We start from the raw sequence: 15,823 nt of genomic DNA on the forward strand, positions 1-15,823 counted from the left end.
CTAGAATGCTGTGGCAGTGATATAGCTCACTACAGCCTTGAGCTCCCAGGCTCAAGCCATCCTCTCACCTCAGCCTCCTGAGTAGCTGGGACTACAGGTATGTGCCACCATACCCAGCTAATTTTTTTTTTTTGTAGAGATGGGGTCTCACTACGTTGCCCAGGCTGTTTTCCAACTCCTAGGCTCAAGTCCTCTTCCCACTTGGGCTACCAAAGTGCTGGGATTACAGGTATGAGCCACTTTGCAAGCCAGATTTTCAGTTACATTGGGGTTTGAAATATGCTGCTGCCATTTACTAGTTGTGTGACTTCATCCAAATTAATCAACCTTTCTGGTGGTGTTCCTTTACTAGTAAAATGGGGATAGCAACTAATCCCTTTAAAAGAAGCTTCTAGTGTCATAGTTTTTTGGACAGGTATATTCATTACAACAAATACCTGAATGGCATCTGAAAGCCAGGACCTAAATAAAAGAATTCCTTCTCCAGTGGCGCTCATGGTGTTGACATGGTGTGGGTGAGATGGGATGATATCCTAATAATCAACAGCAGTGACTATTCACGAGCCTTTTCTATATGTGCTAGGTACTGTTGTTAGGAGCTCAACACACATTGTCTCATTTTATCATCACTAACAACCTCATAAGGTGGTCTCAATAGCCTCATTTTATCCAGAACGAAATTGAGGTCCAGAGAAGTTAGTTTGTCTAGGGTCACAGTCAATGAGTGGTGAAACCCAGATTGGAAATCCCCAAATTTCAAAAGGCCCTGCTCTCAATCGCCAAGAGGAAAAGCGGGGAAATGGGCTCAAACGCATTCTGGGTTCCAGTACCTGTGTCAGACACCTTAACTGTAAGGCGAGGAAGGAATCCTTAAACCAAAGCTTCCCTTAGTCCCTTTTTCCTTCAAGAATGTTTAGTTAACAGCTTCTCTCCGTACGGACTGACCGAATAAAGTTATAGGAAAAGGGAGACGGGCTGGCGGCCACGCTGTCCCCGGGGCTGGTGCGGCAGTTAGCTTGACTTCAGGAGCCCCGGATCTCCTGGAGGAAGTCAGGGCCCAAGGCGCTTCGCAGTACAGCCGGGGAAGCGCGGGGGCTGCAGGCCCCAGCTAGCGAATGTGAGGAGGCAACCCGGTCCACGCAGCCGGGCGGAAGCGGAGACGTGGAACCGAGAAACCCCACGTGCTAACGCGGAAGCCTAGAGCTCGCGGGAAGCGCTTGGCCAGCGCCTACACTCTCCGGCCCTCCCGGACGCCGCGAGGCTCCTCCCACCCTGGGCTCCTCCCGCCCTGCTCCCGCCTCCCTGGCCTGTCGGGCCAATGCGCGGGGCGCGCGGGCGAGGCGGGGAGGGGCGGGGCCCACGGCGTGCGCGCAGGTGCCGCTCGGTGCCCGGCCCGCCCGTTCCGCCGCTGCCGCGGCAGTGTGCGTGCAGCTCGGCGGAGGGGCTGGGCCTGCGTTCTCTCCTCCTTCATCCCCGCCTCCGGCTGCCGGCAGGACCTTTTTCTCGCTGCCGTTGGGACCCCGTGTCATCGCGCAGGCCGAACACGGTGAGGTCCTCAGGGAGCCCGGGGGCGCGCTCTCCGCCAAGTCTTGGGTGCCCAGGCCCATTGCCCTGAGGCTGGTGCGAGGCCTGGGCCCGGTGGCCAAGATGGGGCCAGGGCAGCGGGTGGTGTCGGGGTGTGTGGATGAATGAGGCGCTGCCGGACTAGGCCGCGCGTCGGGAGATCGGCCTACGCCTCACGCGGGAAAGCCCTGGCGAAAGCCTTCTCCTGAGGGCGGGACGGCCAGTGGCCCAGTCCGGAGGGGGAGGATGGGGGGTGAGGCCCGCCTTGGGTGGGCGGCTGGCCACCGCTCGGTATGCCAGAGGACCCGACCGGCGCTGTTCATGTTATCTGTGCCTTGGAGGCCTGGGGGTTGGCCAGGAACAGGTGTCAGGAGGCTGAGAAGGGAAATTCCTGGCCCTCGGGGTCAAGGATCAGAGGCTGGAATATTACTACAAGGGCAGAGCCCCAGTGTGGTCCTAGGAGGTACAACTCTCAGCCAGAAGACAGGGACAGTTTTAGTTCCCAGCTTCTGAGACTTGAGCTTAGCAGTCCTTGTGATTTCCCTTGGCACTAATTCCGCACGTACGAATTAGGAGTCAGAACTAGTGAGGGACAGAGAAAGTTTCGACTTGTAAATAAAAAGGTTTATTCGATTCATTTACGATTAGAAATAGTCACCATGGTGTAGATTTTGGAGGTTGCTTATGATGACTGATGAGCCGTACCTTCAGTGCCAAAGGTGGGAGGAACTTGGCGGAAGGACCCTAGTACCTGGTGGGTGTTCATCTATGTGAAAAATGGGGGTTGTGAGTGAATGGGAAAAATCAGATTCCAGATTCTAGAGAAATGGTTTGGTGTGAAGGGTGACTTAGTTACTGGTGGTTCTAGAATGGAATTTTCTTTTATTCTTATCTGTGTACCTGCTTCTAAATGTTTTCGTTCATATAATCATATATCAGGTTAAGAAAGTGTTTTGTGAGCAGTCTGGATGTAAGGTTGGTAGCTAAACTCTTTTATCTTTGATTCCTGATGCCACAAAGATTTTATTTATTTATTTATTTAAGATAGAGCCTTGCTCTGTGGCTCAGGCAGAGTCCAGTGGCGCGATCTCAAAGCACTGCAACCTCTGCCTCCTAGGTTTAAGCAGTTTTCAAGCCTCAGCCTCCCGAATAGCAGGAATTACAGGCACACGCCGCCGTGCCTGGCTAATTTTTTTTTGTATTTTTTTTTTTTTTTAAGTAGAGACGGGGTTTCTCCATGTTGGCTAAGCTGGTCTCTGCTCCTGGTCTCAAGCAGTCCGCTCACCTTGGCCTCCCAAAAGTGCCGGGATTACAGGCCTGAGCCACTATGCCCGGCCCAACAAATACTGATTTTAGATCAGTCTTTCTGGGACTTCTCAGCAGTGACTCCTTTGACAACCATCAGAATCAGATATGTTTACAGGACTTTAAAAAATTTTTTGTTAAAAAAAAAAGTGGATTTAGCCGTTAGTTTTGGATCGCTATCTATAGTATGTTTTGCTCTTAATCTTGATTCAGTAATACATTTTATGTGATGAAATGTGTTTTGGGTCCATGTGGATAGTAAAAAGTTTTGTTCATATGTCTGCTTTGGTATTTCAGATGCCCCCCAAGAAGGGAGGTGATGGAATTAAACCACCCCCAATCATTGGAAGATTTGGAACCTCACTGAAAATTGGTATTGTTGGATTGCCAAATGTTGGGTAGGTGAATGTTGGGGCTTTTCTTATTTTCATTGTGTAAATATTTGGGGTCCTATTGTAGAAATGGGAACAATGAGGTAATCAAAATTTAAGTTGAAGAAAAGAGGCCAGGAAGCCAGACTATTAACCTTGCAAAATTAGACTTTAGATTTATTTTATTGATTTCAGTGCTGGTTGGCTATGTGTAGTACCTACCTAGGCTGGCTACCAGATGCCACGCAGTAGGATACTTTAGGATATAGATTTGAAAGCTCCATTATAAGTTTGATGGAGAAGGAGGTGACAGTTTTGAATTTTGCAGTGGAACTTGTTAGGGTTCCTATTACAAAATGTCTAAATCTGAAAGTTCTGAGAACGGAAATTTGAGTTTTTGTAATGTTTTCTTTTCTTTTGAGATGGAGTCTCATTCTATTGCCCAGGGTGGAATGCAGTGGCACGATCTTGACTCACTGCAACCTCAGCCTCCTGGGTTCAAGCAATTCTCCCGTCTCAGTGTCCTGAGTAGCTGGAGTTAGTGGGGAGGTAGGTGCATGCCACCACGCCCAGCTAGTTTTTGTATTTTTAGTAGAGACGGGGTTTCACCTTGTTGACCAGGCTGGTCTTGAAGTCCTGACCTCAGGTGATCTGCCTGCCTCAGCTTCCCAAAGTGCTGGGATTATAGGTGTGAGCCACCATGCCCTGCCCAAGTCTTCTTTTTCATTATTTAACCTTTCACTAACCTTAAAATATATTAGGATGTACTAATAGGTAACAGATTCAATGTGGATGTGTGAAGGTGATCAAGGGTATTTTGGGATGTACTGTGGTCTTTTAGGTTGGTGGCAGGTAGGACAATCATGTTCTTAGGTATTCCTAGGAGCTTCTGTCATAGGGATTCCTCAGTGAGTAGAACATGGTGTGACCAAGTGAGGCATGTCTTAAATTCATGTAATGTAAAACATGAACAAATGTGGATGTCCTGATTTCAGTCGTTCCTGGAGCTTGAAGAGGTTTGCATTTTGAAGGGGTTTCCTGCTGTGATATAGTCTGCTTGTAAAGTAAGACTAAATAGAGAGTGGAAATGTAAGCAAAACAAATAATTAAAGTACTGTAGAGCGCTATCAATAAACGTGAAAGCAAGGTGTGATCATTATGTTGTGAGCTAATATGGCACTGGTAAGGAAGATACAGTTTTTAGATATTCACATACTTCTCATTCTAGAATTGCTACATTTATAACAACTTGACTTTAAACAGGATTACTTTAAAATGGGCCATTTTAAGTGTTTTCTGTACATATAGGCAGCCCTCTATATCTGTGGTTTCACATCCTTGGATTCAACCAATCTTAAAAATATTTTTTAAAAAAATTGGCTATGCATGGGTGATCACGCCTATAATCCCAGCACTTTGGGATGCTGAGGATCACTTGAGGTCAGGAGTTCGAAACCAGCTTGGCCAACATGGCGAAACCCCATCTCTACTTTAAAAAAATACAAAAGTTAGCTGGACATGGTGGTGGGAACCTGATACTTGGGAGGTTGAGGCAGGAGAATAGCTTGAGTCTGGGCAGGCAGAGGTTGCAGTGAGCCAAGATCGTGCTGCTGCATTCCAGCCTGGGCAACAGAGTGAGACTCCATCTCAAAAAAAAAAAATTTTTTTTTTTAAATAAAAAATGAAAACAATAAAAAAACAAAACAGTAAACACCTATTTACCTAACATTTACATTGCATTAGGTATTATACTACATCATTGTATATAAGGGACTTGATCTGCTGGAATCTTAGAACCAATCCCCTGCAGCTACGGAGTGACGACTGTATAAGCTTTTTAGTCACAGAGTATAATGAAATTAATGTACATGGAAATAACCTAAAAATATTTTATTATTCAGAATAAATGTGCTGTTTACACTTTTAAATAAAATGCTTCCCCCGCCCAATGTCATTGAGGTATACTTCACTAATAGTAAAATTCACTCATTTTAAAGGTACAGTTTAATAAGTTTTGGCAATTAATTGTATTTGGTTGTAAACACCACTTTTTGTACAATGATCTTACTTCACCCAAGTATGTCAGGTAGGATTCTTTGTAAGCAAAACAATTCTGGCTATTTTCAGCAAGAAAAAGAGGTTTATTGGAATGAATGAATTAGGATCCGAACAGCCAGGCCTCAGGAGGGATAGGAGCCAAGTGGTGCTGGCAGAAATGGATCCATGTGGAGCTCAGCCATGTGAATCCTTGGACTTCTGGTTGTTTCTCATCTCTTGTCTCTCCTGTAATTCCAATTCCTGAGTAAGGAAATCTGACTGGACCTGTCTGCTTCTGTATAGGTCTACAAGATATAGATTGTGGGAAGGGGACAGATGTTGATCAAAAGTAAGGACATTCAGTACAAAACCATCTAGAGAATCTCTTGGTTTTACCTGGGCGAATAGAAAGGCTTACTTTTTAGTCTGCATAAGGCTGATGACCCAGAAACTTAGAGGTAATATTTATAGCTAATCAGATATTTATTGAACATTTACTGTATGCCAATCACTATTCTGAGTGCTTTATATATATTATCTAATTTAATAAGCAATTTGACATTTGCCCCATTACAATTTAAATCCCATGAAGGCACGGATTATCTTGTTCTTGCTTATTGGCATATTTCTAGTGCCTAGACATGTTAGGAACATAGTAGATATTTAGTATTTGTTAATGGGATACAGTGGTGTTGGAACATAGTAGATATTTAGTAATTATTTGTTAATGAAATACATATTTCCCCTTTGATGTCTGGGTGTAGATTTAGTGATAAGGAGACATGTTTTTGTTTTTTTGAGCAATATCTCATTCTTTTGCCCAGGCTGGAGTGCAGTGGCATAATCACAGCTCACTGCAGCCTCAACCTCCCAGGCTCAAGCAGTCCTCCCTCCTCAGCCTCCTGAGTAGCTGGAACTGCAGGCACACACCACTGTGCCTGGTTAACGTTCATATTTTTTGCAGAGACAGGGTTTCACCATGGTGCCCTCAGGCTGTTCTCAAACTCCTGGGCTCAAGTGATCTACCCAGCTCAGCCTCCAAAATCATGTCTCCTATTAAAACATGTCTCCAATTGGGCGCGATGGCTCACGCCTGTAATTTTAGCACTTTGAGAGGCTGAGGTAGGCGGATCATGAGATCAGGAGTTGGAGACCAGCCTCACCAAGATGGTGAAACCCCATCTCTATTAAAAATTCAAAAATTAGCTGGGCATGGTGGCACGCACCTGTAATCCCAGCTACTCAGGAGACTGAGGCAGGAGAATTGTTGAACCTGGGAGGCCGAGGTTGCAGTGAGCCAACATCGCGCCACTGCACTCCAGCCTGGGCGACAGAGCTAGACTCTGTCTCAAATAAAAACATGTCTCCTTGCCCGGCGCGGTGGCTCACGCCTGTAATTCCAACAGGCGTGAGCCACCGTGCCGGGCAAGGAGACATGTTTCAATGGCCTCTTTTAATGAAGTAGAAAGAATATGGAGATTTGGTTTCTAGCTCTGTACTGCTTTTTCTCAACCGAGTGACCCTTTATGAATGAGCTCCTGTTGGACCAGTGTATCATTGTGGTTGTGAGGCTTAAGAGAATGTTGGGGGGAAAGTACCTTTAGATACAATATTCCAAACTTCTTTATTTCTGTGAGGGATCGCTCGTCTTGTTGCTATCCACTGCATCAGATGGGATTAGATTCAATTAAGAGCATCGGAAAACCCCAGATAACCAGTTTCTTTTTCATGTAAAAAAAAATGTACATTTTGCAGTCATAGATTGGTATAGTGGACCTCTTTATGAAGTCCTCAGTTACCTATGCTCCTTTCAGTTCACAGCTCGGCAATCCCTAGGGTGTGGCCACATCCTCAAGGTCTAGGGCTAGGGGTCCCCGAACCTCATTCTGCGGACTGATACCGATCTGTGGGATCTGTGTGGCGTGTGGGAAACCAGGCGGCGCTGCAGGAGGTGAGCAGCAGGCAAGTGAGCATTCCCACCTTAGCTCCACCTCTGGCCACGTCAGCAGCTGTATTAGATTCTTAGAGGAGCGTGCGCCCTGTTGCGACCTGCGTATGCAAGAGATCTAGGTTGCACGCTCCTTAGGAGAATCTAATGCCTGATTATCTGAAGTGAGCAGTTTCATCCTGAAACAATTCCCCACACCGTCGGTCCGTGGAAAAATTGGCTTCCATGAAGCCAATTCATGGTTCAGTCCTTAGTGCCAAAAAGGTCGAGGGCTGCTGGTCTAGGGTGTTGTGAATTGCAGCTGGTTATCGAAGGGTCAAGGGGCCAAACTTTACTAGCAGCCTTTTTCCTGTAAACTGCCATATTATACTTCTGCCAACATCCCTTTGTCCGGAATTTAGTCACAAGAATTTAGTTGCAAGGAAGGCAAGAAAATGTAGTCTTTATTTTGACATGTTCGGTTAAAAATTCTATTACCGGGCATGGTGGCTCGCGTCTGTAATCCCAGCACTTTGGGAGGCCGAGTTAAGCAGATCGCTTAAGGTCAGGAGTTCTAGACCAGGCTGGCCAACATGGTGAAACTCCATCTTTACTGAAGATATAAAAATTAGCTGGATGTGTACATTCCTGTAATCAGCTACTCGGGAGGCTGAGGCAGGAGAACCACTTGAACTTGGGAGGCAGACATTGCAGTGAGCCAAGATTGTGCCACTGCACTTCAGCCTGGGCAACAGCAAGACTCCATCTCAACAACAAAAAACAAACAACGATTACTCTGAAAGAATGGGAAAATGGATATTAGGGGCAGCTAGTATACTGTTTAAACACTCACAAATTGCCCCAGGAGAGTAATTGCCTTGCTTAGCCGCTGCTTCTGGGAATACATTTTGGTGTTTCTGCAAATTGCCTTCTCCCAATTTTCTAGAGACCAATCACAGCATCTGTGAAAGCCATTTACTATTGCTGAGGGAAGAGGTTGTAGAAAATGCTGGGGAAAAAAAATCACAAGAGAGTTATCATCATTGTTTAGTTGTCTGTTGTTGTGTAGCAAACCATTCCAAAACAGTAACAGTTTAAAACAGTAACAGTTTTTCTTTGTTGGGAATGTAGGTGAGCTAGATAGGTCTTCTGCTGGTCTGTTTGGGATCCCTCAAGTGACTGCATTCAGGTGGTGGCTAGTTGAGGCTGGAAGATCCAATATAGCCACTTCAGTAGATCTGGGATCTTAGCAGGGTTGGCTAAAAGTCAGGGCACTTCTCTTATATTTGGTGTTATTCTCTTTCTAAATGGTCTCTAGACCAAGCTTCCTATATCCTGGTGTCTGACTCGAGACAATGGAAGTGTGGCAGTGGCATAGCATGCTTATACAGAAATCTTTTGGTCAAGGCAAGTCATGACACTAGCCCAGAGACATGGGGAGAGGGGAAATAGACTCCACCTCTTGATGGCGGAAGTGACAAAAAATGTGTGGCCATCTTCAGTCCACTGCAGTCCACTATTTTCCTAATACAAAATGTGTAATGCCTATGTGTTCCTAGAAGTCTTCCTAGTTGATTCTTAGCTTTCTTGTTTTTTACAAGCTCCATTCTTGATTGCTCAAAGGAACTCACAGGAGGAAAATTATTCTCTAGGCTACAAATACCGGTGATCTGAGTATTTTTGTTCTAAAAAGCTGATAAAGTTAAGCTGAGAGTCAGATTCCCATGTCTACAGAGAAGACAGGTATCTATGGATATCAGAGATATCTCTTGATGGTTTGTAATTTTGAGCATCTTTTCATATGTTATTGGATATCTTATATAAAAAGTCTGGGTTTTTTTCTTAATGATTAGGAGTTTTTTTTTTTTTTTTTTTGGATATGAGTTCTTTGTTGGGTATGTATTACAATGATCTCTTGCCAGTTTACTTGACTTTTCACTTAAAATTAAATTAGAAAAAATTTTGAGCTGGGCTTAGTGGTGCCCACCAGTAGTCTCAGCTACTCAGGAGGTTGAGGTAGGAGGATCCCTTGAGCCCAGGAGTTCTGGGCTGTAGTGTGCTATGCTGATTGGGTGTCTGCAGTGCTACCCACAGGGCCGATCCAGTGTCCACACTAAGTTCATCATCAATATGGTGACTTATCAGGAGTGGAGGATCACTAGGTTGTCTAAGGAGGGTGAACTGGTCCAGGTCAGTAACAGAGCAGATCAAAACTCCTGTCCTGATGGATAGTGAGATCTCTGAATAGCCACTACACTCTAGCCTGGACAATATAGCAAGACCCATATGGAAAAAAAATTTTTTTGAAATAATTTCATGCTTAAAAAAATCTCACACTCACAAAAATAGTTTTAAAAATTACTATTTAACCTCTGCTTGCAATCCCTAAGTGTTAAAATCTTTATAACTATAGTACAATAATCAAAATCAGGAACTAAACATTGATTTACTAATTGTCCCACCAATGTCCTCTTTTTGGTCCAAGGTTCAGTCCATAATTGTATGTTGCATTTAATTGTTTTTAGTTTTTTTTTGAGATAGAGTCTTATTCTGTTGCCCAGGCTGGAGTGCCTTCGCTTGATCATAGCTCACTGCAGGCTTGAATTCCAGGGCTCAAGTGTTCATTCCACCTCAGCCACCTGAGTAGCTGAGACTGCAGGCACATGGTATATGTCAGGTTAATTTCTTTTTTTGAGGCAGACTTTTGCTTTTGTTGCCCAGGCTGGAGTACAGTGGGGCAATCTTGGCTCACTGCAACCTCCGCCTCCCAGGTTCAAGTGATTCTCCTGCCTCAGGCTCCCGAGTAGCTGGGATTACAGACATCCACCACCATGCCCCGCTAATTTTTTGTAGTTTTTTAGTAGAGATAGGGTTTCACCATGTTGGACAGGCTGATCTCAAACTCCTGACTTCAGATGATCCACCCACCTAAGCCTCCCAAAGTGCTGGGATTACAGGCATGAGCCACCGCGCCCGGCCCGGTGTTAGGCTAATTTTAAAATTTTTTTTTTTTTTTTTTTGGTAGAGATGGGTTCTCACTGTGTTGCCCAGGCTGGTCTCAAACTCTTGGCCTCAAGCAATCCTCCCACCTCGTCCTCCCAAGTGCCAGGATTATAGGCATGAGCCACTGTGCCCAGCTGCATTTAATTGTTTTGTTCGTTAGTTTCCTTTAACCTGGAACTCTTTCTCAGTGTCTTTTTGTATTTGATGTCCTTGACACTTTTGAAGAGTGCTGGCCAGTTATTGTGTACAGCCATCATTTGGGGTTTGTTTGATGTTTCCTCATGATTAATTTCAAATTATGCACTTTGGGGCATAGAAGTGACATATGCTTTTCAATACAGTGTATTAGAAAGCACATGATGTTGACTTGTCCATTTTTGGTGATGTTAACTTTGATTGTTTGTTGGTATCTGACAGATTTCTGATACCAACAAGAGTTAACTGAAAGGGTTATTATTTTTCCCATTGCAATTAATAAGCATCTTGAAGGGGATCCTTTGAGATTATGTACATACATTGTTTCTCATACTTTTGCCCCCTAATTTTGGCATGTATTATTGATTCTTACTGAAACAATTATTGTGGTGTTTGCCAAATTAAAAAATATTCCTTATTTCTTCTACATTTAGAAGAAACAATTTATAGAAGGAGTAATGGAAATTCTATTGTGTAAAATTCTATTGTAAAAGAAAGTTCCCCATTTATTCAAGTATTTCATTATAGCTTATTTATATCAATATAGATTCTTAATTTATTCTTTTGGTTGTAATCCATTACTGTTGTTATTTTGTTGCTCAAATTGCCCAGATTTGGTGATTAGGAGCCTTTATGTTCATTTATACTCCTTTTGACATGTCCTCTTTATTTTTCGAGTGCTCTCTACTTTCTGGCACCACAGTATCTTTCAGTGATAATATGACATATTGTATATTTCAGTACAATATGTTATTTGTACTCTTGGCTGCTTCAGTCTTAGGATATATAAATTTTTATTTATACATATGTTTTTATTTCTCTTAGGTATATATTTAGGAGTAAAATTTCTGGGTCATATGTGACTGTATGTTTAGCTATTGAGGGCTGCCAAACTATTTTCCACAGTGGTTGCACCATTTTATATTCACACAAGCAGTGTAGGTAGGTTCTAGTATCCCACATCTTGTTAACACTTGTTACCATCTTTTTTATTATAACCAAGTTGTGAAGTTTTTGATCTGTGGTTTTTTGGATTTTTTTGTTTTTGTTTTTGAGAATGGAGTCTTGCTCTGTTGCCCAGGCTTTAGTGCAATGACACAATCTCGGCTCACTGCAACCTCCAACCCCCCGGGTTCGGAGTGATTCTCCTGCCTTAGCCTCCTGAGTAGCTGGAGTTGTACGCCACCACTGGGTAATTTTTGCATTTTTAGTAGAGCTAGGGTTTCACTATGTTGGCTAGGCTGGTCTCAAACTCCTGACCTCAGATGATCTATCCACCTTGGCCTCCCAAAGTGCTAGGATTACAGGCATGAGCCACCGTGCCTCGCCAGTTGGTGTTTTCTTGATGGCTAAGTATACATGTTTTCATGTGCTTATTACTTCTTCATTTTGAAAGATATTTTCACTGGGTAGAATTCTAGGTTGACAGTTATTCTTCTAGTGCTTTGAAGATAATCTTCCACTTTTTTCCCTTTCTGGGACGCCTATTACAAGTGCTGCATAATGATGTTGGTCAATGACTGACTGCATATATGACGGAGGTCCGATAAGATTATAATGAAGGTGAAAATTTTCTATCACCTGGTGACATTGTAGCTGTGGTAACTTCATAGTGCAAGGCATGACTCACACATTTGTGGTGATGCTAGTGTAAACAAGCTTGTGCTGCCAGTCATATGAACATATAGCATATACAATTATGTATAGTATCTAATACCTGATAACAAACGACTGTGTTATTGGTTTATGTATTTACTATAGTTAGTTTTTGTTTGTTTTTTGAGGCAGAGTCTTGCTCTGTTGCCCAGGCTGGAGTACAGTGGCCTGATCATAGTTTACTGCAGGCTAGAGCTCTTGGGCTCAAGCAATCCTCCTGCCTCAGCCACCTGTGTATAGCTGGGACTACAGGCACACACCACCCCACCTGGCTAATTAAAAAAATATATTTTTGTAGAGACAGGGACTTCCTGTGTTTCCTAGGCTGGTCTTGAACTCCTGGCTTCAAGGGATCTTTTTGCCTCAGCCTCCCAAGTGTTGGGATTACAGGCATGAACCTGTGTGCTCAGCCTATACTGTAATTTTTATTGTTATTTTAGAGTGCACTCCTTCTACTTATTTAAAAAAAAAAAAAAAGTAACTGTAAAACAGCCCCAGGCAGTTCCTTCAGGTGGTATTCCAGAAGGAGGCATTGTTATCATAGGAGATGACAGCTCCATGTGTGTTAATGCCCCTGAAGACCTTCCAGTGGGACAAGATGTATAGGTGGAAGACAATGATAATGATGATTTGACTCTGTGTAGGCCTACATTATTGTGTATGTTTATGTCTTGTTTTTTAGCAAAAAGGTTTAAAGGTTTAAAAAAACACACTTTAAAGATATTTTAAAAAGCATATGGAATAAGGATATAAAGAAAAAATTTTTGTACAGCTAACAATGTATTTGTATTTTAAGCTAAGTGTTATTACAAAGACTCAATGAGTTTAAAAAATTAAAGTTTGTAAGGTAAAAAGTAAGCTAAGGTTAATTTATTATTGAAGAAAAACATTAAAAAATAATTTTAGTGTATCCTGAATGTACAGTGTTCATAAAGTCTACAGTAGTGTACAGTAATGTCCTGGGCTCTCACATTCACTCATGACTCACTCACTGACTCACCCAGAGCACCTTCCAGGTCTGCAAGCTCCACTCATGGTAAGTGTCCTGTACCACTTTTATACTATATTTTTACTCTACCTTTTCTATGTTTAGATACACAATACCTGCCTTTACATTTGTCTACAGTGTTCAGTACAGTAACATGCTGTACAGGTTTAGCCTAGAAGCAGTAGGCTTCCTGTGTTTTGTGCTTTGGTGCTACTTAAGCCCTAGTATTAAGACTTGACCCTTTTGAGGACTCTATCCAAATACCCTTGTATTACCCATATAGCCTAGGTGTGTAGTAAGCTGTACCATCTAGGTTTGTGTAAATATACTCTATAATGTTCGCACAATGATGAAATTGCCTAAGGACCCATTTCTCAGAATATATCCCCATCATTAAGTGATGCACGACTGTAAATGCGTGTTCTTCCCTAGAAAGTATCCTGTTGAAGCTCTGGTTATTTCCTTCTCTAGTCTTTTTCTCTCTTTGTGCTTCATTTGGATACTTTTATTGCTGTCTTCAAGGTCTTTTCTTTGCAGTGTCCAGTCTGCTGCTAATCACGTCCGGTGTATTTTTCGTTTCAATTTCATTTTATTTCAAATACTGTATTTTTTCACAATAATTTTATTTGGATTTTATTATATGTTTCATTTTCTTCCTCATTGTCTTTATATTCGCTTTTATATCCTTAAGAAAAATTTAAAAAGATTTGTACCATTTATTTTAAAGTCCTTTTATGCTACTTCATCTCTCATTACTTCATCTCTCATTCCTCAGTATGTTTGTATTTATTGACTGTTATCCTGATTTTGGCATATATATTTCTGCTTTTTTGTATGTCTTATAATTTTTGTTAGATTTCATACACTGCGGATTTTATATTAAATGCTAAATATTGTTGTTTTTCTTTAAAGAATATTGGACCTTGGTATGGCATTTAGTTATTTATGTATCAGATTAATTGTTTTGAGGCTTCTTCTTATGCTTTCTTATGATGGATTAATAAGATTTTGTGCTTTGGTGCTACTTAAGCCCTAGTATTAAGACTTGACCCTTTTGAGGACTCTATCCAAATACCCTTGTATTACAAGATCTCTCCACTCTGGCTCATAGGAATGTGAACTGTTCCTATCTCTGTGTGAGCCCTGAGAATCGTTCATCCTACCACATTTGGGTGGTTCTTTCCCTGGACTTGTAGAGATTGAATTTACTCATGCGCAAATCATTACTTAGCCAGGTTCTTGAAGGGACCCTCTGTGGCTCTTCAGAGCACTTTCTCTGTGTAGCTCCTGCCTTTCTAGCGTACTCTCCCGTAAATTCTAGTTGCCTTGGCCTCCTAACTCTCATCTTAGTCTCTTCACCTTGGTGTGACTGCTGGGTTCTGTTGGTTTCCCCTCTTGGAATGGTGACTTTGAAACCATTAGTAAGTAGTAAGCTAGAGGAATTGTAGAGCTTAGTTTATTTGTTACTCTCTCAGGGAACACAGTCCTGTGATACGTACTGTCCTTTGTGTGAAAGCTTATTTCATAGGTTTTGTCTGATTTTCTAGCTGTTTATAGCAGGAGGGCAGTTCTTGTGGCAGAGGGGAATCAAAACTCCCCAATATCATTTTAAATGAATTTAAATCTTATTGTATACTTGTCAACATTCCAGAATGCCTGCTGTTTCATAGAAATTTGTGAGTTGGGAATTATTTACTTTCTCTTTTTAATATGTTCTGAATGATCATTTTGAACAACAGATCTATTTTCCTAATCACTCTTTCCTGGTATTCAGCAGTAATTATGTGCCTTAGAAGTACTTCATAGATTAATGGGTTTTAAGTTTAAATTTTTTTTTTCCCCAAGACAGTCTCGCTGTGTTGCTCGTGCTGGAGTACAGTGGCATGATCTCCACTCACTGCAACTTCCGCCTCCTGGGTTCAAGCAATTCTCCTGCCTCGGCCTCCCGAGTAGCTGAGATTACAGGCAACTACCACCACGCCTGGCTAATTTTTGTATTTTTAGTGGAGATGAGCTTTCACCATATTGGTCAGGTTGGTCTCGAACTCCTGACCTCAAGATTACAGGCTTGAGCTACCATGCGCCACCTAGTTTTAAAATTTTAAATGAGTTTCTTTTTCAGAATTCTAGTCTATATTGCTGTATCGCTACATAATTTCAAATAATTTTTTTTTTTGCTCCTTAAGGTACAGTTGAGGTCTGGGCATGATGACTCACACTTATAATCCCAGCACTTTAAGAGACCAAGGCGGGCAGACTGCTTGAGTTCAGGAGTTCAAGACCAGCCTGTGCAACAGGGTGAAACCCTGTCTTTACAAAAAATATAGATATTAGCCAGGGGTGGTGGTATGCACATGTAGTCCCAGCTACTTGAGAGGCTGACACTGGAGGATGTCTTGAGCCTGGGAGGTTGAGGCTGCAGTGAGCAGTGTTTGTGACATTGCACTCCAGCCTGGCAATAAAGTGAGACTCTATCTCAAAAAAAAAAAAAAAAAAAAAAAAAAGGGGGGGGGGGGGGGGGAGAGAGAGAGAGAGAAGAAAGGAAGAAAGAAAGAGAAAGAAAAAGAAAAGAAAGAAAGAAGAAAGGAAAGGAAAGGAAAGGAAGGAAGGAAGGAAGGAAAGAGAAAGAAAGAAAAGAAGAAAGAAAGAAATTACAGTTGACCATTGAACAACACAGGGATTAGGAGCGCTGACCCCTGGCCCAGTCAAAAATTTGTGTGTAGGCTGGGCGCGGTGGCTCAAGCCTGTAATCCCAGCACTTTGGGAGGCCGAGGCGGG

General features: G+C 42.5%; 1 protein-coding gene across 2 annotated transcripts in view; it reads left to right on the forward strand.

Annotated features, from left to right (window-relative positions):
- The first annotated feature begins 1,348 nt into the window (after positions 1-1,348).
- Positions 1,349-15,823, forward strand: part of OLA1 (Obg like ATPase 1) — a 174,435-nt gene continuing 159,960 nt past the window's right edge. Inside the window, exons 1-3 of one of the 2 annotated variants that reach the window (XM_032292920.1) lie at positions 1,682-1,805; positions 2,338-2,346; positions 3,166-3,266. In XM_032292920.1, coding sequence (XP_032148811.1) covers positions 2,341-2,346; positions 3,166-3,266 — 107 coding nt within the window. In that variant the 5' untranslated portion in view covers positions 1,682-1,805; positions 2,338-2,340. Of the gene's footprint in view, positions 1,547-1,681; positions 1,806-2,337; positions 2,347-3,165; positions 3,267-15,823 lie in introns of those variants that run through there. The other variant, XM_032292921.1, reaches the window with a different exon arrangement.

This window comes from Sapajus apella, unplaced genomic scaffold (genome assembly GCF_009761245.1).
Source record: "Sapajus apella isolate SASKATOON/1434 unplaced genomic scaffold, GSC_monkey_1.0 scaffold28, whole genome shotgun sequence".
Taxonomy (NCBI): Eukaryota; Metazoa; Chordata; class Mammalia; order Primates; family Cebidae; genus Sapajus; species Sapajus apella.